This window comes from Manduca sexta, chromosome 28 (assembly GCF_014839805.1).
Source record: "Manduca sexta isolate Smith_Timp_Sample1 chromosome 28, JHU_Msex_v1.0, whole genome shotgun sequence".
In the NCBI taxonomy this organism is placed as follows: domain Eukaryota; kingdom Metazoa; phylum Arthropoda; class Insecta; order Lepidoptera; family Sphingidae; genus Manduca; species Manduca sexta.
The window spans coordinates 17146875-17172332 of NC_051142.1; the positions used below are offsets into that span (position 1 = coordinate 17146875).

General features: G+C 36.3%; 1 protein-coding gene across 7 annotated transcripts in view; it reads left to right on the top strand.

The window, feature by feature from the left end:
- The first annotated feature begins 3251 nt into the window (after positions 1–3251).
- The window catches only part of LOC115456192 (anoctamin-4), a 32587-nt gene continuing 10380 nt past the window's right edge, over positions 3252–25458 (top strand). For 2 of the 7 annotated variants that reach the window (XM_030185150.1, XM_030185144.1), the window contains exons 1-11: positions 3252–3443; positions 19782–20044; positions 20355–20494; positions 20891–21052; positions 21745–21774; positions 22501–22671; positions 22993–23103; positions 23877–24011; positions 24137–24313; positions 24551–24702; positions 24852–24954. In XM_030185150.1, coding sequence (XP_030041010.1) covers positions 19789–20044; positions 20355–20494; positions 20891–21052; positions 21745–21774; positions 22501–22671; positions 22993–23103; positions 23877–24011; positions 24137–24313; positions 24551–24702; positions 24852–24954 — 1437 coding nt within the window. In that variant the 5' untranslated portion in view covers positions 3252–3443; positions 19782–19788. Of the gene's footprint in view, positions 3447–4820; positions 5363–19781; positions 20045–20354; positions 20495–20890; positions 21053–21744; positions 21775–22500; positions 22672–22992; positions 23104–23876; positions 24012–24136; positions 24314–24550; positions 24703–24851; positions 24955–25458 lie in introns of those variants that run through there. The other 5 variants (XM_030185145.1, XM_030185146.1, XM_037444607.1 and 2 more) reach the window with 5 other exon arrangements.

Genomic DNA, 25458 nt, shown 5'->3' on the forward strand with positions numbered 1-25458 from the left:
TACGAAAATAATCAGTCACAACGTAGCTTTAGAGGAAATACACAGGGAATAAAAAGAGTTTAAGCATGAGCGTACTTAGAGTCATTTTCCAAGAGGTGCTAAAGTCTCTAGACTAAAAAAATATAATCACGTTTTAGTACTTGCAGATTTAATAATTTTATCCGTTTAATTTTTTTATAGTACCAAATTTTTACATATAATTAATATACAATACTTTGGGCAAAGTCCACTCGGCCTCTCTTTGCGTACGTCTAAGGGTTTCCCGCTCCGTAAATAACAGCGTTTGAAACGTTTAAAAAGAAAGAACAACATTATTTATTACTCTCATCAATCTTTCAATCCACTAAAGCTCTAATTCCCTTACACACAATTCTAATCCTTGTGGGGCACTTACCCACATGCCCTCAATAACTATTAGGCCGCCTTCTCTTTCGTAAGTCGTAACCTTTGCGTTTATGGGTCAGTCTGTTGAAAGTACCTTTTGGAATCTTTATTGTTTTTGTGGTACACTCGATAATTAAACCTTCAATGAATGTCATTAACTAGACTATAAAATCATTGTTTACATTCGTTTTTGCCTGGAATAATTTGAAAAGTCGATGTAAAACATTGATTAGGCGCATCAATGCTATTATATATAAATATTTAACGGTAGGTAAAGAGCTTTAAACCTCATAGTGTTCAGTATAAGATTCAAAGCTTGAAATTGTATATCTAGTTACAGTTAGTAGATAGCTTAGTTTTAGAATATTTGTGTTCGCCCGGATAGCGACCACCGTACAGAGGTAGTAAAACCCGCCATAGTAGTCTACGTAATTGTGTCGCTTCTCGGAATCAGCGTGTGTGCCTATATCCGATTTCAAACAGGCCGGCATTATTAAATCGACTGACGAGGGATAATCATCTCGTCACTTTATCTAAACCCTACTTCACTGACCGTCAGTTTTAAATGGAGTCATTTTGCTTTTCCAGCAAACGTCCATAATTCAGCAAACACCACTATGAGATTCGCACTAACTCCCTATGGAACCCTAATAATCCAGTTACATTGTAAGCCGGCTTTGGATCACAATCATTTGTCAATACTCAATAAAAATGTTTGTTTGCTGAAATTTTCAATGTTTATCTTCAAACGGTTTAATAATAGATAGGCAAATCAATATGAGTCCTTCGTAGCATTTATATTATCCCTCTGTGTTTTACGAAGTGCGCTAGCCTTGCGTTCACCATGATAGCTTGTAGTTTTATGGATTTCATAATAAACATTAGAAAACTAGACTAATATTGGACAATTCTTTTTTTTATTTTTAGTAACATAAATTTGTCCTGAGTTCTAAGTTCTAACCCAAGGCAGATCAAGTCTTCCCTTGGTATTTTATAGAACCTGAGATATACAGAAAGAAAGCTATGAAAACATAAAAAATGTACAAGAGGAAATCGCATTTGAATATAAGTTAAAAAAAGGTGAAAACTACGTGATTTCCAAATGCTTGATCGGAAATCTTTGCATCAATACCTATAATTAATAAAAAAAAATCGGTTGAAGAGAACGGCTGGACATACACCGGATTCCATATATTTTTTTACATAGATTACCGAAAAATAAACCGTAATAAATTGACAAATTATGTTTGTCCACCCGCGTCGATGGCCACTGGAGATCTATTTTGAGTGACATACATACATTGTATGTAGTGGGTAGTGATGTAGCGTGTCCCCAAATTGCACGCTTGTTGACAGACAAGCGCTGTGAGCGTGTCGACATCGATACTCGATAGCTTATAGAAATAACTTTTATATTTTCACTTCATAATGCCTTTGGCTATCAGGCTGTTCTGATACGAGTGGTTACTTTTATTGTAGTACATTGCATTTGATTGCAAGTGCTGTCCAAACATAATGTTACTGAACGAAAAACGTTGTATGCTTGTTTCGGAGACTAATCGTCGACATTCAGTTAACAGCTTGGTTTACTGGATGTAATAATTGTACGCCGACTGTCCTGTACTTGTTTCACCGGAAATATTTATGCCATCATTGTATGACGGTTTCTGTCTGATCCTCTACCAAATATGTACCATATTCATTAGCCCAAGTATAGCATTGAAATAATTTTAAAAGTTCTGGCAAGTCAGTTATTACCGGTACCAACGACACAAGATTTGTATCGTGGCGTGGGTCAAGACTATCAGTGACTGCTAGCTATTTCTTTATTAAGGTATTTCGTAATATGGCTACTTCTCTTGAATTAAGTGACTAATAGACGTTTTATTTTACCTACCATTAAGGTATTTCGTGATATGGGTGCTTCTCCTCTTGATTTATCCTATACAATATCCAGGGATGAAGGTTTCCGAACCTGGGAACGACACTTAATATGTCAATACATCTAATTTCAGCGTGGACACAAGTGTGTCAACCTATGTGATGTGACTGACGCCAAATTACGGGATTAATGTTGGGATATTAAATTTCGATATCGATAGATTTTTGTATAACATCAATAGAAATATACAGTTATATAGCAACTTATGTATTTTATAAACCGTTTGTGTCACTTCATTATAAATTATCAACATAGCCCATTTTAGATTTTATCGAGCGGCATGGAAATTGATATTGATAAGTCCCCTTTTCTTTGGACCACTTTGGTTCGGAAACTACTATGCATATTCACAGAAAGAAGTTATACTTCGGGATGTATGTCATAAGTGTGTATTTATGAATATAGCTATGTAGCTAAGTCTCTTCAAGCATGAACTCACGTAAGTAATTATGATTTAAAACTCCCTTTGTATATTTACGGAACAGATGACAAAAAAATTTAAAGCCTTAGTCAAATAAACTATTATGTTATACATTTTAAACAGGTACTTGAGTTTTATTTTTAATTGATATTATTTATCTACTTACCGCATATTGACATAAATAAAGAAAAACTATTCCAACAAAGTAATTACAGTTTTTATCGTCCTGCTTAGGAACGGTAAGCGCTAAAAAATAGTGCATCAGTTTATAACTAACGAAGCGAAATTATTCTTTTTTTTAATTTAAAAGTTAATAACAGCATAAACAAACTTAGATAAAACGAATAAACGTAAATGTAACCCATTTAGTCAATCATAAAGTAATACATTTCATTACCTGCTATAAAACAAACAATTATGAAGCATTAAAACTTTCACCATTAATTTTTCTGTTATCGACAGATCGCCATACTCCACTAACCATTAGTGTCATTCAAGCGGCCATCTTGGATAGTTTATTCGATAATTGAACGCTGGCGGAAACGCGCGCGGTTTTGGTGCAATGGGCGCGCGGGAAATAGAAAAAAAAAAATAACAAAAAGTATTAGCGACCAGTGTCATGTTATGAACGCGTCGGTTTAATTTTAATTCAGTGAGTGATGTGATGTTTGCCTGATTTATTTGTGATTTTGTGTGGTAAGTAACTTTTTAATGATTACGTATTATCTAAGGATGTATGGTTTTTACGACGCCTGTATTCTTTTAGTTTAGCTAGTTTTTATTAAGTTTGTGATTACATTTGCACGCGTTTCTTATGCGTTATCAAAAAACAACAAAACATTTAACACTCAGTTGCTTGAAGTTGTCATTCATACGGGTTTTCCGGATATGGCTTAATTCGTAAGTCGTCCGAGGGCGTCCTGTTCTTAAAAAAGGATAACTTAATCACATTCTTTATAAACTTATAATAAAGAATGTGATTTTTTTACCCAGGGAACAGCCGCTTTTCTGATATTTAATGAATAATAAAAGTTATTATCAAAAAAGTTAGGCTAACGGAAGTGGAACTGACAGTCATGCTATGTCAAGACAAAAACTTCAGGTTCGATTCCAGGAGAGACTTTTATGAGAAAATCTAAAACTTCGGACATCTGGTTAAGAATTTCGAGGGTAACTAAAGTCCGCTAACTTGCATCCACCCAGCGGAACAAACGAGAGGCGTAACCTCTCATTAGAGTAGGGTTGACTGTAAATAACTATAAGGGGCTAATATTCAAGCGATATGGTTAATTAACCTAATGTTTTCATTACCTCTGGCGTTTTCCTAACGGCTCGTAGGGTCTGTTTTCTTAAGCGTTGCCTGACCTTTAGTATTCTCGGGGGACCCTTGACTCCCTTATCTTTAATAACCTTATTAGCCAGTAAATTAAACAAATACAGTCTTACTTATAAACTTGTTTTAGCGTTAAGAGGTGGTTAAGAATTGCTTAAATAGCTGTCATACACATCACCGGTTTCCTAATTTAAACTTTATTAAGAAGCAAGATTGCGGGTTTTGATTTACAACTGATTGAGTAAATTTTTGTTTTAACTAAGCATAGCTTTTTTTTATAAGTAAAGCTGAATATAATCACCGGTGTTTTAAAGTTACTTATTTAAGTCAGGCATCATATGTTTTACTTAAAAATCTACAAGAAGATCGTAGTATCATATAGTATCGTAGTATCAAGATCGTAGATCGGACCACCATCACCTAAAATTTTAAAAAAGTTGTATAATTTCAAAATGTAGGTAGATATTGTAACTCTGACTTTGCGGAAGAACAACACCTCAGTCCTCCTGCGACCATGAAGGATGTAAAGTCTTCAAAACGTTAGGAGAAAAATAAAATATAAAAAACCGCTATAGAATCCGAAAAGTAGTTTAATTTTAAATATACAAGAAGGTCCTACTTAACCTAAAATATATAATTTTATATTTACTTGTATATATAGTATATTATATATATAACCACACTATTCGCAGAACGGAATTATGACCGAAATAACTAAACACTATTAAAAGACAATCAGTTTTTGTCCGCTCTCGTTTTCAATGATGAAACGTGATTTGTATTTAAAACATTTTCCTTAGCTGTTTTCCTGATTGCGATTACTATTTTGAGTGCAGATTTTGTCAAACCTAGTTTTGTTTTTGAGTGCAAGTTTTTTCAAACCCAGTTTAGTTTTTACTCGTACATGGTAAGTCTAATTTTAATCATCTCATATATTAACACCCAAATATATATAACAAAAGGATAGTTAAAGGGCTAGAGGTATAAATAGAAGTAACACACTAACAGAAGTTTGACGAGCCTATTATTTCACAGCCTTACTTTTTCCTCATAATGTTTGTTACCAATAAACGTAGTGAGAAATATCCCTCAGGCATGAGAGCCATATCTTCACATTATCACCATCATCATTTCAGCCTGGATTCGTCCGCTGCTGGACATAGGCCTCCCCATTGAGCGCCATAGGGACCGGTTCTGGGCCGCCCTCATCCATCGGACTCCGGCGACCCTCACCAGGTCGTCGGTCCATCTCGTGGGGGGTCTACGTATGCTACGTCTCCAGGTTCCTGGTCGCCACTCTAGAATTTTGCCGCCCCCACGGCCATCAGTTCTACGAGCTATGTGCCCTGCCCACTGCCACTTGAGTTTCGCAACTTTAAGGGCTATGTCGGTTACTTTGGTTCTCCTGCGAATCTCCTCATTTCTGATTCGATCTCATATCTTCACATATCACAACCAATTCCGCTTAGTCCTTGGGTACAGTCACTCATCGTCCGGACGTCACGGAGGCTGTCAAAATATTAAAAAAACCTAACCACTCCTAAACATCCAACTTTTTACAAATTAATAAAAATCTGCCCTCATTTAGACTGGAATAAGTAAACATTAAAATAATATATTTTAATGCAAAGTGCGTGTAAATTCAACGTTTAAATTGGACTAGAAACTGCGACTAAATATTATTATTTAACTTCCTTATTGTACGAAGGCACGTACTCCAAACAGGTCAATGTAACTACACCTGCTGGCTATAATTGGCTGGAGGAAGGGTACCAGACATATTTCACTCTTCTGTATCGCAACCACTCTTTCCAGGGTCAGGTGGTATAACCTCCCAGAGTCAGGCGGTCTATATCGAGGACAGCCTGGCATAATGCTAATAACCATGGAGGGATCATATTCTCGTTGTCTGAGGTCAACAGTTTATTTTGACTTCTCTAGATTTATCACCAGGTCCTAAGAAACTTACGTCTATTGGCCAGTACGAATTTAAAAAAAAAACCGCTCTTATTCAAAGTTGTTGAAAACGTTTATTTTACAAGAACATAATCTATATTAATATATAAAGCAAAAGAATTTGTTTGAACACGCTAATCTCGGGAACTACTAAACTGTTTTTTTTTAACTCTAGTAGGAAGCTACATTTCTCCTCAGTGTTATAGGCTAGATTTTTTCGGGAAAAATATAAACCGGAACTTTATCCCGGATAAACTTGTTAACACGGACGGAGCCACAAGCAATATTATTTATTACTAGCTGACCCGACAGACTTTGTCCCGTCTTAGCTATGAATTTGCAGCGCACATCCTGTCAATCGCTGACAGTTATTTCGAACAATTGAAAGTTATATAAAATTAATATTTTCGTTAAGTTTTCTTAAATTTTCTATTTTTCCGCGTAATTTTTTGATTTTTTTCTTTCATAAGAACCTTCTTCTGACAATAACAAACACAACAAAAATAATTTGAAATCGGTCCAGCCGTTCACGCGAGGCGCGTGGCGCGACCAACGGAAAAGGCATTCATTTTTATATATATAGAAAAATAACCGATACGATTGTTGAAGACGATTTGGACGGTTTCATACACTGAAGTCGTTGCCTAAATGATCTTTTATAATACAACTCGTAAATACATGATAATGTTTTATTTACTGAAATTATTCACTCTAATGTTTACAAAAAGTTTTATACTTACCCCCTTATTCATAAACGTTTTTTATCTAAGGACGGAGTAAAGCTGTGATAACAAGTCTGTTTTTCAGTGCCCAACGGCACTAAGAAACAGACATAGGAGCCGTGTGATTGGCTATTATTGTTGTATCTCAATATTAGCCAATCACAACGGCCCTATGTCTACGCACTGAGAAGACCGCCATGCCGTCAGCACTGAGAAACAGACTTGTTATCACAGCTTTACTTGGTCGTTCGATAAAAAACGTCTATGAATAAGGGGGTTAGTCTCTGCGGATATTTTATCAAAATTGTAAACAGATAAAATATCTTACATAATCTTGACCGGCTCAAATCATTCCGTCAGTAATTTTATCTTAAAATGACAGCGTGTTTTTCAAATCTCTATTTTATCACCGAATAAAAGTTAGCACATAGCGAATATTCTGGAACCTTACTATTTTTTTTTTAAGTCTGTTTTATTTCTTCATAATTTATACGAGCGCCAGTGGCCAAAGGTGAAATTTTCTGAAAAGGAACCCGACACAACATATAAGTACTAATAATATGCATAAATACAAACTGCAAATCGTTCCAATGGTAATAAGATTTTACATAAATTACGAAAGTGAAGCCGGTAGGAATCAGGTTATACGGACCCTTCGCCACTATCGGAAGCCGCCAACTAGTTACTGATTAACACTACTTACACTACTATAAAACTGAGCGAATGTTTGTCAGAAAAAAATATATTAAGGTGGTAGCTCAAGGTCCATTTTCATACATTTTGTTTCGGCTTTAATCTGGGTAACTAAACAAGTATTGGCAAGTAAAGAATTTAAATTCACGTCTAGTTGGTGATTAGTTCTCGCAGTTGAAAGAAAAACGTAAAATAATTAATAATCATGGATATTTCGGCCTTTAAAATTTAATATGACGAAATTTTAAAGGCAGAAATATCCATGATTATTAATTATTTTTACATTTTCTTTCAACTGCGAGAACTAATCACTAACTAGACGTGAATTTAAATTCTTTACTTGCCAATACTTGTTTAGTTACCCAGATTAAAGCCGAAACAAAATGTATGAAAATGGACCTTGAGCTACCACCTTAAACAGAATAATTAGTTATAAACCGGACAGCAGAACCAAATTTCCCCAAATTTATTGCCAATTGACAATAAGTTGTCTTATTTGAAATGTATGTGTGACAAGATTTAGCATCCTGAGATATAATATAAAATTAACATACTTACAGAAAATATGCTTATATGCGCATTACTATCGTGCAAATATGGAAAATATATGAAGTATTTTATATAAATGTTTTGCTATTTCACATTCGATTGAGTAACCATCGCATGAGGGCAAAAATGTTGTATGACAATGTTCCCAATGTCCTCTCTATATCATTTTAAAACTCTGCTCAGAAACAAGTGACAAAAGATCCAGATTAAGTAACTAATTGGCTTATTGGCCGACTAACCGCCGATTTTCAAACATATTAATTATGTCCTAGCAATCTAGGACATAATTACCTAATATTGTAGGGCAATCCCTATTCAGTAACATTTTCCTATTTATTTCAGAACCTATGGCCAAAAAGCCTTTCTACAATCGTTAATGCTAATATAAAACAGAAAAAGTATTCGGGAATGACATAATATTTTATCGATAAGTATATCGCTAAAATATGTCATTCTTATACTTACGCAACGTAAGCGTTAACGATTTGTATACGCGAAAGTCAGACATATAAGTAAACCATTTTTTTAGATTTTATAGCGTTTTTTTTATAATTTTATTATTTATTTATTTTACACTCCATAAACAATAAAATTTGTACACAGGCGGACTTAATGCCATAGGCATTCTCTCCCAGTCAACCTTAGGGTGGAGCAAAGATGAACAAGGTTTTCTCGAACCCAATACCAGACTCTGCCAGACTTCAAAAAAATTTAATTTTAGCATAATTGTAAAATGTAGGTAGATATTGTAACTTTGACATTTCAGATGACGAACACTTCGGTCCCTCTGACGTAGTAATATTACTTACTATATATTGACCCTCCGTGACAATGACAGTTACAAGGCCTTCGAAACGTCGGGGGCAATTATAATATAAAAAACCATGACTTGATTATTCGGACCTAAATTATACGGATTCGCGATTATCCGATTGACAACCGTAATCCGCTCTAGGATGGAACTCAGTACGAAACTCAAAAACTGCATTGATTTTGAAAATTCTTTCACCAATAGCCTTCTAACCTAACCACATTGACCTGAGTTCTATAGGCTACTTTTTATCCCAGAAATCATTATTAATGCGGGCAGAGCAAAACTAGTTAATAATAAGTCATGTATTAAAATTGCTTCCCTTCGTACATGGAATTATCCGTAGTTTCAATTATCCGAATGCTTTACGAAAACAATTATTTATCGTGCTCCATTGTATTCGCTCTGAGTGAAGCTTAATAATTATCATTGATATGATAGTTAAGAAAAACGAGAAGATACTCAGGCGCAGCTCTCTGTTAGTAGGAAAGTTATTCTAAACATAAGGTATTTATTCTTAGAACAATAGTTCAGCCATTGATAATAAACAGATTGTAAACAATTGTTTAACGCGTTCAATCGTAATTGTTCTGTGTTTGTTCTTTTTAAAGGGCACTAAAGTCAGTTTTATTTTAACGATGGGGATCTCGGCAAGAGGTTATAAGCTATAATTAAATTGCCTGGAATCCTAACTAAGTTTCCTTTGTACAATCGTTAACGCTAAAAGAAAACAGAAATAAGGTATGGGAATAAGATATCCCTTCGATAAGTATTCACTAGTGGTAGGTCTCTCATATTTGAGAGTCCGCCTGGGTAGATATTTCTGCCGCCAAGCAACAGTGTGTAGTCACTGTTGTGTTCCGGTTTGAAGGACAGTGTAGCCAGTGTAACTACTGGACATAATGAGACATAACATCTCAAGTCTCAGGATGGCGAGCGCAGTGGAATACCAAACAATACTTTGTAACTCAAGGTGTTGGATGGTGTTTCTACTGTTTACAGGCGGTCGTATTACTTACCGTCAGGTGAATGGCAAGCTCGTCTCGTCAATTAATTCAAAAAACAAGTATATCGTTAGGACAATATGTTCCATATATAGATAACGTTAGCGTTAACGATTATAGATAGGTATTTTGCTATGGACCCTGATATAATAACTTTACCCGCTGCTAAATATAGGCCATGCCTATAAAACAGAAAGGCTTTTTTACTACTTATAATATCAAAATTGAAAACATTTTTTATACTCTTTTATTGGCTAAAAGAAGGCACAGTCTTTCTGTAACTATCTACTTTTATACACTGAAATGACTGTTTTCACCGTACACATATCAACATGTACCCCATAATGACATATCCACGACATGTAAATAAACGTAGCTTCAAATGTTTACAGATATTATGTAAAAATAACTATAATAACGACATGGAATCAAGGTTACTGGCCTGACCGTATCAAAATCGCAATTAGTTGGAAAACGTATATTCTGGAATTCATTTTATTTGTTTTATTTAGTAGATTTGCCTATGGCTCCGCCCGCGTGAAAAAGGTTTTGCGGGATAAAAGTAACCTATAGTTTTTAGGAATAATGTAGTTTCCTTGGAGTGCAAAAATAAATCTAAATCAATTTAGTTGTTCCTGAGATTAGTGCGTTCAAACAAGCAAATAAACTCTTGAGCTTTCTCTCAGTTTCATCGATAGGATATAATTGAGGTGCTAATTACAACCTATGACCTATGAAAAGCCTTTTTTTCGCGGCAAAAAACCCATTATCGCTGCCACCGTGTGAGTCAGTTGTGAGTGGAACATCAACAATGTCACAACACAACACTTGGGAATATAGCGTCACGCGGGCGAGCATTGGACCGAATCCCTAACCCCTATATGCCCAATCTGGCATACCAACCAAAACCCCCGGTGACCTTCTTCGGCGCATTCGAGACGGCCCCGAGGTATCTTGTTGCATTGAGATAGCTGCCCGGAAGCGTACCTGAGCTATGAAAAACCCTGCCCATGACAAGGGAATGGTTCGCCTATTAATCTCCATCCTTACCTTTCATAAACTGTAGCATCTTTTCCTAGAACTTTGCACTGCAACGCAGTCTACTACATTCGTAACCCTGACCGTGCTTTATTTAATCGCGCACGACATAGTCACTGCTCTGTACCCAATGGTAAGGCAACACCGGCGAGATGGCAACAAATACTACGATTTATAACACCTAGCAGTAACATTGGCTAAGCTACATTATTCTTCATATATACCGAAACACTACACTACAAAACAGAGATAATAAGAAAACTCTACAATCTTAATATATTGGAAGTAGTACATGATAGTAAACACATCATGGGTCAACTTATAATGGTGAGCGACCGGAGCTAAACTAAGTTAACTGCCTCACCGCTACTGTTTCACCACGTGTCGAATTCACAAAGTGTATTCTCACGCTGCCGTCATATAAAAGCAATACGATTAGATTACAAAGGCACCGAGGAGTATGCGTTTAATACTTAATTGTAGTGTTTTCAATTTTGCCGCTATTCATCATGTTTTCCAATTACTAGGCGTAGAATAATAAAGGTTATGGCGCTTTAATCATAAAGACATTATTGTTTTAATAAAACTAAGTTAACAGATGTGTGACTGACGGTGAGAGTTCATCACAAATCTTGACCATCTACAATACCAAAGGAATTTTTATTCTAAGTAATAAATGTTCCATAGTTAATCAAACTTCATTTCATTTGATGACTTGCTCCTATGTTGTCATATATTTAGTTTTATAAAATAACTAGCTTTTGCCCGCGGCTCCACCCGCGTTACAAAGTTTTTCGGGCTAAAGTATTCCGTTATAAAAGTCACGCTATATATTTTCTCGGGAGCCTATGTTCTTCCCAGAGTCTCAAACTGTCTCCATAACAAATTTCATGTTAATATGTTGGGTAGTTTTTGAGTTAAACACGTTCAGGCAGTCGTATGCAGCGGGGGACTTTGTTTTATAATATATTTTTGTAGAACTTTTTAAGAGGAACAATCCCGTCATACATCATTGTTGCATAACTTTACCTGTTTACGCAGCGAACGCAACGGAAGCTCTCAAAACTAATAAATTTTCCCCGTTTTTGCAACATGTTTCATTACTGCTTCGCTCCTATTGGTCATAGCTTGATGATATATACCCTATAGCATTTCAAAAACAAAGTGCTATCCAACACAAAAATATTTTTTTCAGTTCGATCTGATAGTTCCTGAGATTAGCCATTACTGCTCCGCTTCTGTTGGTCATAGCGTGATGATATATAGCCTATAGCACTACACGAATAAAGAGCTATCCAACACAAAAAGAATTTTTCAGTTCGAACCGGTAGTTCCTGAGATTAGTCATTACTGCTCCGCTCCTATTGGTCATAGCGTGATGATATATAGCCTATAGCACTCCACGATCAAAGGGCTATCCAATGCAAAAATATTTTTCCAGTTGGACCGGTAGTTCCTGAGATTAGCCATTACTGCTCCGCTCCTATTGGGTATAGCGTGATGATATATAGCCTATAGCACTCCACGAACAAAGGGCTATCCCACGCAAAAAGAATTTTTCAGTTTGGACCGGTAGTTCCTGAGATTAGCCATTACTGCTCCGCTCCTATTGGGTATAGCGTGATGATATATAGCCTATAGCACTCCACGAACAAAGGGCTATCCAACGCAAAAGATTTTTTCAGTTTGGACCGGTAGTTCCTGAGATTAGCCATTACTGCTCCGCTCCTATTGGGTATAGCGTGATGATATATAGCCTATAGCACTCCACGAACAAAGGGCTATCCAACGCAAAAAGAATTTTTCAATTTGGACTGGTAGTTCCTGAGATTAGCGCATTCAAACAAACAAACAAACCAACAAACAAACAAACAAACTCTTCAGCTTTATATAATAGTATAGAAGTATAGATAATCTTCGTACAAACTACAAGCACTACAATATACGATCAAACAGCCCTTTTGCGACGTGTGGGTGATCTGGACACATCCAACGTAATGTCAGCCAAATTGGTTCAAGGATACTGTATCAGGTCGTCTTGGCTGACACAGTGGATATTTTTACAGCCTCCATGGCGCAGCGGACGTAACGAGCTATCGCTGGTTCCCGTATCGAGATTCGAAACTTACAGTTCTGCCATTATATTATTGTCCACACTTATTTAGGAATATATATTTGTTTAATTAATGTTTATATAACTTGTAATTGGTTTCCAACGATACAGGCCATTGCCTAGTTTAGGTATAAAAAAAAGAAAAATAAAAGAAAAAATTATGAGACCGAAGGTTGCCGTAGTGCCTTTAATAATTATGACACATTGTATTGTGGTCGCCCGGCTCAACATCCTTGTAAAGAAGAAAATACTAACTAGCTTTCGTTTATCAAATTTGCAAGTTTAATAACCAGCTAAGGGAATTAATTTCATAAAAATCTAATCATTATTTTTATAATGTGGTTTTGCATTGCATGCACATGCTAAATCCACTACATCCATTTAAATCAGTCCTCCGTTACAGCTTTGTGTCCCCAAAGAACTTGAGCCTTTTTACGCTGCTGTTGAATTAATCCTTAGATTACTCCTGCAATCGTTTGGACATAGTACATCGTCAACCCTTACAGCCGGTGACGTGACGGCTACGGCATCGATCACAGGGTCAAGATCAGAGGCGACTTTAGGGGGAGAAAACCGGGCAACCGCCCAGGGCATCGCGTTTACAAAGGCCTCGCACAGTTTTTTCAAGATCTTACCAACGAATACTGGTAAAACCGGGGAAACCTTTCTTTGCTTCGCCCGGGGCGTCGATTCATTTTATTTTTGCTTTCGCCTGAGATCTTGCGCCGTTTAGCCACTGGTCAAGATTATCTATACTTACTTACTTTGAATACGCTAATGTCAAAAAATACTAAACCGATTTTGCAATTTTTCACTAATAGGAAGCTACATTACTCCTGAGTACTATAGGCGATTTTTATCCCGGGTAAATATATTATAATGCAAGATTTTTACCCCGAAAAAAAAATTAACACGCGGGCGGGGCCGCCGGTAAAAACTAGTAACTTTATATACATGATTATGGAAACGAGCTAATGGATAATTTGATAATAAGTGAATTTTATTGCTTTAAAACAAATATACTAAAAAAATTGCTTAGTTATAAAGGCTTTATAACAGAGAAACCTAGACAATGTACGATGCATACTTCCCTTACAAACACGCGTGATGTTAATGATAAAGGCGTCGCGTGACTTCATCGACCAGGATAAGTAGATCCCTCGCAGATTAGTTTCGGTTAGTTAACTTCGGTGGTTTTCCAGTATCTGTCTGTACTATAACTTAAGATATTTCTTAGAAAAAGTCGAAACCAACTAAAAAAAATATCGACTTAAAGACTGAGTGGTCGTATGTACTAGAGGTGTCTAATAAAACCAGCGATTTTTTTTAGTTAAATTCTATAACGAGGTATAAAAAATGGTGTCCTTCGATTTGAAAAATAACGTGCCATTTGGCACTGGATTCTCCATTTATAGTAATAAATACGCTTCGGAATGAGTGATAGTACACAATACATATTAAAGCAACTTCCGCTGAAAAATCACTGACTAGTGCTCAGGTGAAAACCATAACATAGTTTTTGGTAGTATACCTATTATAGTTCTTAATTTAGCATCGCAGTATACGCCAGTAACTGATATCAAACAAAAATAAATATACATCTTGACAGTAGTAACATTAGGGAGATCAACATATGATTGTCTATCAAACTAACTCCTCAATTCAGCATAGTAATTTCGATTAGGGTCTTCAGAGAGTCTGCAAATAGCCAAGTTGTTACATGAAAAGTCCTAGCTTCGCACATTAATCACAATGCCAGTGAAACAATAAATGTGATGCAAATCTGACAATCCTACTGGCAGTAAGTAATAGAAATTCTGCCACTTCAAGCTTGCACGAACCCTTTTTCCTTTCTTTTAAGGCTTGTAGTACATTCATGATGGTTCGGAAAATATGGGCATTTAAAGGAACTTTGTTATCAGATGACGCATTCTGTCGTCTACCGGGTTATATAAAAATATACTTACTTAGATATTCTGTAATATAACGGTACCCTAGGCAAGTCTTATTGCGTGATGTAGATAATACCCATACACGTCTATGGTATTTTATTTTTCCATTCACAATAAAACATATAACAATTAATATTCCTATTGTTTGCAGAATTAATGTAAACTCACACAAAACCGGATTAAACTAGATTTTAATCAGAAATACAAAACTTTAGAAACTAAAAATGCAACAATAGTCAGTAATGTATTCTGTTCTTAGAAATTTTACCGTGAAAAATCGTCCAAATAAGCTAGTTTCCGAATTTTATCGCGGATTTTATATTATTATTTTCTCCCGACGTTTGGAAGACTGCAGCCTTCATGGTCACGTGAGGGGGAGAGTGGGGACTGAAATGTACGTCCGAAAAGTCTAATATTCGCGTAAACATTGAAATTATTATCGTGAAAAATATTGCTATATATTAAATCTTGTTAAATATATAACTTTAAGTGCATTAAACACCATTTTAAGCTGCTGAATATGTCTATATTCTGTTATTTAATTATTACCACCTTGATTTTTATTCTTTGAGATACCAAAGCCTCAAGTCCTCTCAGGATCTCACAAACATTTATCTATCTTGCGTAAACGTTGTGGCACATAAAAAGATTCAATTTGAACGAATCTCTGGAGGTCAACGTAAACTGGTCAATAACATGAAATCGTTAGGACCTTGATATGCTCAATAATCGAATACCGATACGTAATTTCGTGATTTACTATATTTTACTATTACGTTTACTGTAATATGTACAATTTACGTAAATTTGTTTTTTAATACGGCGAGAAAGGTTATGATACAAAATTGAAGAGATACGCTGTAAACACGCTGTGGACCGCTATGAAATACATCAACGTAAACTGAATTTGCTTTTACGTCGTTTAATGATTGAGATATCTGAAGACTCAAATAGCCCTCTAATTTCTCCAAATTTATTTCTTGTCAGACCGGAACCTAATTACTAGATTCAAAAGCCGTAATCAAAATGTATTTCTACAATCATTATCACTGATGATAAAACAATAATAATATGGGAATGACATTTCGATAGAATATCGATAAGTATGTCGCTAGGATATGTCACATATACATATAGCGATAGCGTTAACGATTGTATAAAGGCGTCTTTACGGCTTCAGGTGAAATTTGGCAGTGATTGATATTTCTCTAGATAAACATGTTTGATATTCTTTATCGGAGAGCGGTAGGAACAGAGTGGGATTTTTACCTATTAAGGCGATACCTCAAGGTCCATTTTCATACATTTTGTTTCACCTTTAATCTGGGTAACTAAACTTGTATTGGCAAGTAAAGAATTTAAATTCACGTCTAGTTAGTGATTAGTTCTCGCAGTTGAAAGAAAAACGTAAAAATAATTCATAATCATGGATATTTCGGCCTTTAAAATTTCGTTATATTAAATTTTAAAGGCCGAAATATCCATGATTATTAATTATTTTTACGTTTTTCTTTCAACTGCGAGAACTAATCACTAACTAGACGTGAATTTAAATTCTTTACTTGCCAATACTTGTTTAGTTACCCAGATTAAAGGTGAAACAAAATGTATGAAAATGGACCTTGAGGTATCGCCTTAAAGTAAGAAATGAAGTCCAATGACAATCTACTGTTTAATTATAATATGACTAGTAAAATTGTATTGTTACAGCTTTGACAATATATATGCGACATATACTCAGGACATATACAATAAAACCGGGATGGAATGAATCACTAGGACAGTATGTTAATAGTAACTTTTAATTCATAACATAAATAATAAAAAAGATTTATTATGGACCAGAGAACGTCCACGTAGGATTTCGTCATGATTTATTAAATTTCTTACTATCCGATCTATTTTTTTATCATTGAATGACTACCTTGATGGCGTAGTTGCCTTATGGTACGATTGCATTACTAAGGTCTCATATTCAGTCCTCAGGTCAAATCAAATAACATATATATGTGTCCGATTTAACGATAAGCTCCCCCTTATCATATCATAGGACGAAAAACAAATACCTAAGTTAGTGCACTAGTAACGCCTCTGCCTACCACTTCGAGGATAAAGGTGTGTGGGTGTGTGTGCGTGACGAGACCAAGTCGCTGGGTTGATGGTAAATGCCACGTCTAGTAGACGAGATGTAGACGGAACCAATTAAAATCATTTCATATATATCCAGCATTCACTTATGAACCTGCCATTTCACCTTAATACCCAGTGAGCAGTGAGCAGTGATATAGTGGTTCCCATCGTCATGGCGAGCCTATTAATTCTTATTTATTTATACTTTAGACAAAATAGCAGTAAACCTTTTCGTGTTCCACCTGAAATGCCTACTGAAAACAAGCCCTTATTAATAAGCATACTTTGATCCTTTAGGATTTACGCTGAGGCGCAAATAGTACAACACTTCACTCGGGCTTTTATCCGCCTCATGACATTATAGGGTGAGGAGTTAAATGCCAAATGCCAATCCGAGGCAGCGTTATTTTTCTCGAAATCAAAAAATACCCAGCTTATTATTATTAAAGTTGGTAACTCAAGCCAGTACTTCATGATATACAGGTTAAACACGCTCTCACTAGACTAATAATTCTTCAAGCTATAAAATAACATTTCTAAATCAAAACGAGTATATCCATAATAGTTACTACAGCACTAAAAACTATAAACATTTATAAAAGCGACAGTTCTGTTCCAATTACACATTAATGAGAGTGTAATTATGCGACCAACATGGCTCCATTCATGAAATAGCTCGCATTTTCCATACCCGCATATTTTATAGATCAATAACTAGCTCACTCCCACTGCTTTGGTAAATATGTTAAAGTGCAAAGAATTGTGTCAAAAATAACGGTGACTGAGTTTTTCCATCTTAAAAAATACTTCTCGCTGCTCGGAGCTCGGAGTCAGGAATTTGACGGTGTGATATCCTGCTCAGGAAGCATGAAAAGCCCAACGGCTTTTGCAGGATGCAGGACCAACGTCCTGCCTGATCTCTCTCCAGTCATGTCAGATTGTCTTCTCACTGGACTATGAGAGCGAAGTAACAGAGAATTAACCTGTGTATAGCACTTGTGTACTACAATATCTCCTGTGTATCTGGCTGATCTCCGCGGAGATTGCCCGCTGTAGCCAAAATTCGGCTAGGAGGGGTTCATATTAAAATTAACATCTCCTAGCAATTGAAAGTATATATAAGCGTATTATATAAGCGGCGATAGCCTAGTTGGTTGTGAAACGGACTGCCGAGACGAATTTCCGCATGTTCAAATCCCAAGGGCACACACCTCTGACTTTTCTAAAAAAAATATGTGTGTATTCTTTGTGAATTATCGCTTGCTTTAACGGTGAAGGAAAACATTGTGAGGAAACCTGCATACCTGAGAAGTTCTCTATAAGAATTTCGAGGGTCTGTGAAGTCTACCAATCCGCACTATGCCAGCGTGGTGGATTAAGGCCTAATCCCTCTCAGTAGTAGAGGAGGCTGGTGCCCAACAGTGGGACAGTATATAATACAGGGCTGATGATTATGATGAATTGAAAACTTAAAATAAAGCACTTGAAGATATGATAAGTTAATTTTACTCGTAGTTATGGGATATATCTTGTACTTTATTCGATAGTGACCACACATTATACATTGATAAAATCTTTATAGTCGTTTATTTTCGGAAGCCTAAGCGCCTTATATAGTTCCTTGTCCTTTCCTATATATTTTTGCCACAGCAGAAGCAAGCCGTCACAAACGAAATGGTACCTTTATCTAAATAAAACGTAATAATTGGCGTAAGCTTTGAAGTTTGACAGATTGCCGGAGGTCTAACGAAACTTTCCCTCTTAACCTTCAGTGTATTGAACATCAGTCCAAATTCAGCTCCTCTATTCTTTCTCTTTCTGGTATCTTTGTTTCTCTCATCCAAAAACTGTTCGGTTCCTTCTTTGTCTTTTATTCATAGAAGTTCACTATTTTTTGCTCGCTATAACGCTAAAAAAGTACCCGGAACTTGTAACCACAAACCCGTGCCATCTTTCCATGAATTGGAAATAAAAAAGTGAAGTGACGTCAGTCCACCGTGTGACGGGGTCGCACGACCATGCCTTCTGAATAATTAAACACATATCGATCATCTGCCTCTGTGTCGTCGCACACAACCTTTCCCACACACATAATATTGTATTATCTATATTAGAGTAGGGTGTCTTGTTGGCCTAGCAGCGAATTTCCGTTCAAACGTGGGTCCTTGAAATTTCCAAGATGTGAAATATAATTCGTAATTTTGCCTTAAACAATCATGAGTTGTCTGATGGTAGTCCATCTTATAAAAAGTGCTAAGCAGAACAAGGGGTCATTAATTGTTCTTCTGCTTACCCCTAGCGGGTTAAAGCCTGGAGTCTATACTTTGCTCTCATGTTTACGAACATAGCTTTCAGTCAATATATATGTAGATTTATATAGTAACAGCCCACCAAGCTTACAGGACTTAATCTAGCTGAGCTCTTAACACTGCCAGTAATTAATTAAGCTAAAAGCCTATACTATCGTGACATTAGACCATACATCAAAGGTAAAATATATTGACATTAGTAATGTTTTACTTAATTTGATTACTCAGTAATATCAAGCTTCTAATAACATCGGCTTCTAGAGTTGAGGATAGCGTACATAAACTGTATATTGGGCAATCCTATGTTTATTAATCAGGCGAAAGTGTATTTTAAACTATCGAAATTGAAAATAATATTTCTTAAATCTCCATACTGTATCTTTCATGAATATAAGATAACACTACAAAATAGGTTTATTTTTAGGTAAAAAATGGAAAATGCCCAAAAGCCGATTGAAGAAATAACAGTGAAAAAAGTCGCCAGTCGTCTAGGTCGCGTTCCTCGACGGAGGTTGGAACATTTGGGCACATTGGGCCAAACATTGGAAACATTGGACAAGCAACACCAATCTGTATTAGATAAAGTTACTTTCGAGAGTGAGAGGTTAAGAAGCAGTCATAGTGAAGCATCTTCTAGAAGGAATAGCGATGACGGTGGCAGAAGTAGAAAAGAGGCATTTAGATCGGGTAAGAGTTCGACGTCCTCACTTAGATATTAGCATTTGAATACAGCTTTATAATTAATTATATGTAAGATTTTAATGTAATGAAGTCTCATTAACTTACAAGCGATCATTTGAAATGCAAATCAATAGTCAAAGTTAATGATAAAACTGAATGGTAAACAAAAATTTGTTGCTAACGACTACTACTTATTAGAACACTATCTATGGCGTACCCTTACATTCTACAAGACTAAGAAAAGTCAGAACTCCTATTCGATATAGAGAGATAATAAAAATAATCTCTAGAACTACCACATAACAAAGGACGCTAGTTTACGATTTTACAGACGGCACCAGTTCAGAGCCGCCGACCGCCAACACAACCATCCACAACGCGTGGGGCGACCTGAACAGCTCCACCTCCACCACCAGGACAGAGCTGAGTGGGTCTGATGGGATTCCTGATGATCTGGTAATCACAATTGACTTTTTCAATCTAGTTTTAAAATAATTGTACCGAATATCGTTTATTAAATTGTCTGATCGTAAACACTCCGAGTTCCAACTACCCAATTAGAAGCAACACCGATTCGGTTTTGAGTATCATATTATCACGATAATTGAAATTTCGAACCAGAAAACAACAGTGTATATTTCTTTTGCTTGACGGCAGAAGCATCACATGTGGAGAATACATTTAGACTCTACCCTACATTGACGAGACATATTTTATGGAATGCCTAGCTCATATCAACCACAATATCTGTATCTAGTTCTTCCGTTTAGCTTCGTGTCATAAATGTTTTCTATTATTTGTTTTAGATGCAATTGGTTACTTACAGTAACTCATTACTAATTTTCATAACAGACGTTTCCCCAGCTAAGCGGGACTCGCCGAAGAAGCCATGAGTCCGCCCTTCCCGGTACTCCACTGCACGACCGGCCCATGTGGAAGTCCACGGACAGCCTCGCGCCAGAATCGGCGTTTGGTACATCCCTGGCTGATATTATGGAGAGTCCGGCTAACAGGGTATGTATGGTGCAGTTTATTTCTCTTCGTGCACGCGATATCAATCAATACATCTAATAGGAAGCGCACTAGAGTATATCGTTAATGGCTAATAATGGAACGCGGGCCCTCGATATTCACCATTATTTTGCCGATTTGTCTAATTTTGTCTTCAAAATCGACGTAAATAACCTAATAAGATCGACATAATCTAGTATGGACTTAATTTTTGCAGAAGATATACAATCTGAACTTCATTTTATACTCTAATTTGCTACCCTGTCATTTCCTCATCCTTCTTTCTAACTTTTTGCAAACACCAAATTCTATTCAATTTTCAAAAAGTAAATAGGAAAATAATCAGGTGGAAGTTGGAACGGTCTAAAGGCAGATTACCTGAAGACGAGAGATCACAACAGATCTTGGATAACCCAATACCAAAGAAAAACTAAGAAAAAAAGACAAACTTCATAGCCATAGCCAGGAATAGTAATTAGAAAGACGGTATCTAAGTAAAATTCGATCCAGTTTTTAGGAAATCTTGCAAGCTAGACTTAATTTTTTGGTAAATTTTGTTAACCGTTATTAGCAAAGACTGTAGTTACGCAATGGAGAAATCATATTAATACACGATATATTCATAAATAGGTTCATGTTCAAAACATACAAAGCAAGTTTTTCTATCGTATTTAAATTTATAACAAATTTTTCAGAGTGTACCATTTGCCACGGATCGGAAAAAGGTACATTCCACATGTTTATTATATGTGAAATATGTGTATTATCTGTATGTACATAATATTATATCTGCCTTGTCGGTGTCTATTTTGCGAAAATGCACATTCTGAGCAGGGCTTTAGGTTAGGCACTTAAGGATTAAACGTTAAAATTGTCTCTGCTGATCGAATTTGTATACTTTTTAGTGAGGTAAGGTTGTTTTCACACGCAAGAGTCTGCCTGGTCTGGCAACTGCTTTGACTATTTATAAATTGTTTGCAACTAAATTCCTGTTTAAAGGATATTTATAGTTCATATTATTGCTGAGCGTTATGACATAAATCTAAAAAAAGCGCTGCTTAATGCCACGCACTTTATAGTTCTTTGTAGCTTCTTTTTAGGAGAATCACCCGTTCGTCTCGTTTGAAAAACCATCACATCATCACGCAGGTGCTTGCGAGCTATGATTTCTCCTTTTATGTATATAAATAAATGGTAATAAGTTTAGTACTATTCTATGTCTATTTAATAATCAGCTTTCGCTAAGACTACTCTTCAAAAGAGCAACGTCTTGGTTTCGTCATTGTTTTATTAAATATTGTGTCATTTTCACGCATGTAGGTGCTTGCAAGCTATTCTTATACCCTTTGTCTACCTGCCTCAATGAAACCGTACTGATTTATATATTTCTGCTCTTAATAATGCTATTAAACTGCCATCAAAACTGACAATCCAATTCTTTTTATCCCAAGATCCATCTTCGAGACGACATCAAGTCCATAAGATCCGACAGCTCTGAGGAACGAAGGCCGCGGCTGGGTTGGAGGTTTGTCAGAAACGTGACGTCAGCGGCGGGTGCCTTCGCTCCCAAGTTCAAGGAGGCATCTACCGCGCTACCGGGAACCCCCCTGCCTCGTTTTCAGGTATCTTCATGACTTATCCATTAACATTCAGTAATTTGTGCTTCAATGCTCTTTTTGATTTGTTCACGACTGAATACGTAGGTAATATTACTTATATATTTTATTAATACCAAATTACTATAATTATAACCTATAATATACTATAATTATAAGTAGGCTACTACTTCGTATTATAAACATTGTATAACATTAGACGAGTTATTTAGTCCATAGGTACAACGTAGATTGCCACAAAGCAATAAATAGATCGTCACTTCAAAACTTTTGATTGTCTTTCCTAAGCCTTATCATTAATTGCTAAAATCACTCAATTTTTCGCAGTCCAAACCAGACAGCAAAGGGTCTGATTATCCAAGTAAGAATGACCGGAAACCGTCAATGCCAAACTACCTCAACGAGAAGGAAGAAAATGTGGGAGAAACAAGTCCAGAGGTAACACACGCATACTATGGAATAGGATTTTCCTTAGATACCCGTGTTTGAGACAAATAGGACTATTTAATGTCAGAAGAAGAAATTCAACTGTCCCAACTACTGGTGCAACAACTACATCAGATTTAGTTACCCCGTAAAACAAGATTCGCCGGAAAGCATTCAATATAGTGTGGTCATCTCCTATCACAGTGCCCTGTTTTCCTACGCCACACTTATTTTTCTTTTTTTTTACGCGCACGGTAGTGACCGCTTTGCACCTGACGGTAAGTAGAGTGGGATGCAATAGAATGTCGACTAACAAGAGATGATTACCCCTTGTAAATCGATACAATTATGCCGGTCTGTTGGAACTGGATATACTCAGGCTGACCCAGGAACGCGACACATTTACGTGACCCTCTATGACTGGTTTTAACACCTTTTATATGGTAATCGCTATCCAGCTGGAAATAAAATTTATCCTACCACCAGCAAAATATTATTTTGTGAATTTATAACAAGCATGTAACGCATTTGACATCATTTATAACAACTAAAATTGGCAAACACAATATCTTTCCCCAATCCTCATTAATTTAATGAAGGTAACCTAACGTGGTCAAATAAGAGTTCAAACTGACATAGAGGATAAGGCCCCGTTTGTCTGCTGCCCTCAGGCCGCTAAATGTCATACCAAATCAAATATACCTATCGTACTACTAGAAGAGGACATGATCTCTTGGTCGTTACAGTATTGTACCGCCCTAAAATAAGCTATATTGACGTCATAGGGTCTGGAACCAGAATCGCTGATGTTTCGCGACGGCAGACGAAGGATAGACATGGTGTTGGCCTACGAGGAGGAAGATTACGGAGTGATGACTGAGGCTGAAGCTAAGAAGAGGGAACATAGGAGAACATTCCAGGTAAAAGCATAATTTATGTCAATTGCTGGGTTAAGATTTTAGTTATTATAGCTGTTGTTTGTAGACTATAAGTTTCTATAATATTTGTAGACTATATATTTCTACCTTTGTTCTATGCTTCGCAGGACAATCTAGTCAAAGAAGGTTTGGAGCTCGAATTAGAGAATAAATGCCTGTCGTTCGATGAGAAGACGTGGTTCCTCAAGATCCACATCCCTTGGAAGACTGAAATGCGGCTGGCGGAAGTGATAGGCATGAAGCTGCCATGCAAGAGGTTTATATCCATATCCGTAAGGGCATGGGTAAGTTATTTATGGTAGAGGTTTGAAAAGATGGAAGATTTGTAGCACCTATTGAAATCTCACTGAGCGTAGCAACTGTATAGTAAGATAATTTCACTTCTAGTTTGTGAAAGACAAAGGGTCTTAAAGGGACAGAAAACCGGTCGAATCAAGCCATAAAAAACTGGCTTTATCTTAAAGTCTTATATTTTTATCCAGTATGAAATTTATTGTTTAAAGTTACATAAAATATTTTAGAGCGATGAAAAGCAATTAGAAAAAGACAAAAGATGGTACGCGAAATGGAAACGGCGGTGGAAAGAACTATACGAGTATGAACACAGTAGAATCGAACCTGAGCCTTCGTTCTACGCCGCCACTGACCATAGGGGGGTGAAGAGAGAGGAACAGTAAGTTAATATGAATTGAAATACTTTCAAAATAATAACGATACTAAAAAGAAAAAATATTTTATTTTAATAATGGACATTAGTAAATCTGTTCTAGTGTGAATTTATTTTGATTTTTATGGTATCTGATAAAATGATGTAACTTTCAGGTTTTTAGTCAAAGACCGGCACACACAGTTTTCGCCAGCCCAAAGAAGTTTACTAGTCATGCAGATATTATATAGAGCTAAATATGACAACAACGAAACTAAGGTAATTATGAACCTAACATTCTAATTATGACTGCCTCGGTGGCGTAGTTGTATTGCACGTCCGGTACAATAGCGCTCTGAGGTCCTGGGTTCGAATCCCGGGTCGGGCAAAGTGATATTTGGGTTTTTCTGCTCAGTATCAGCCCGGAGTCTGGAATTTGTGCCCGATATGGCGATAGGCTCGCCCCCTATCACATCATGGGACGGAACATACTTGGCGAAAAGTGGGTGCCCTAGTGGCGCCTCTGCATACCCCTTCGGGGATAAAATGCGTGATGTTATGTATTATGTATTCTAATTATTTGTATGACTTATAGGCGTTCGTGTAAAAATCAGAATTTTGTTAGGTATATACATTACGAGAATCATTTTCAGAATGAGAACAGAGATAGTCCCAAAAACAACCCCTTCCAAAATCGTAAACAATAATATTGTGATGTATTAGTTTCAAAAATAAAAACAACCGGCCGCCAAAAATAGTTTACATTCCTTCCAATATTAACAA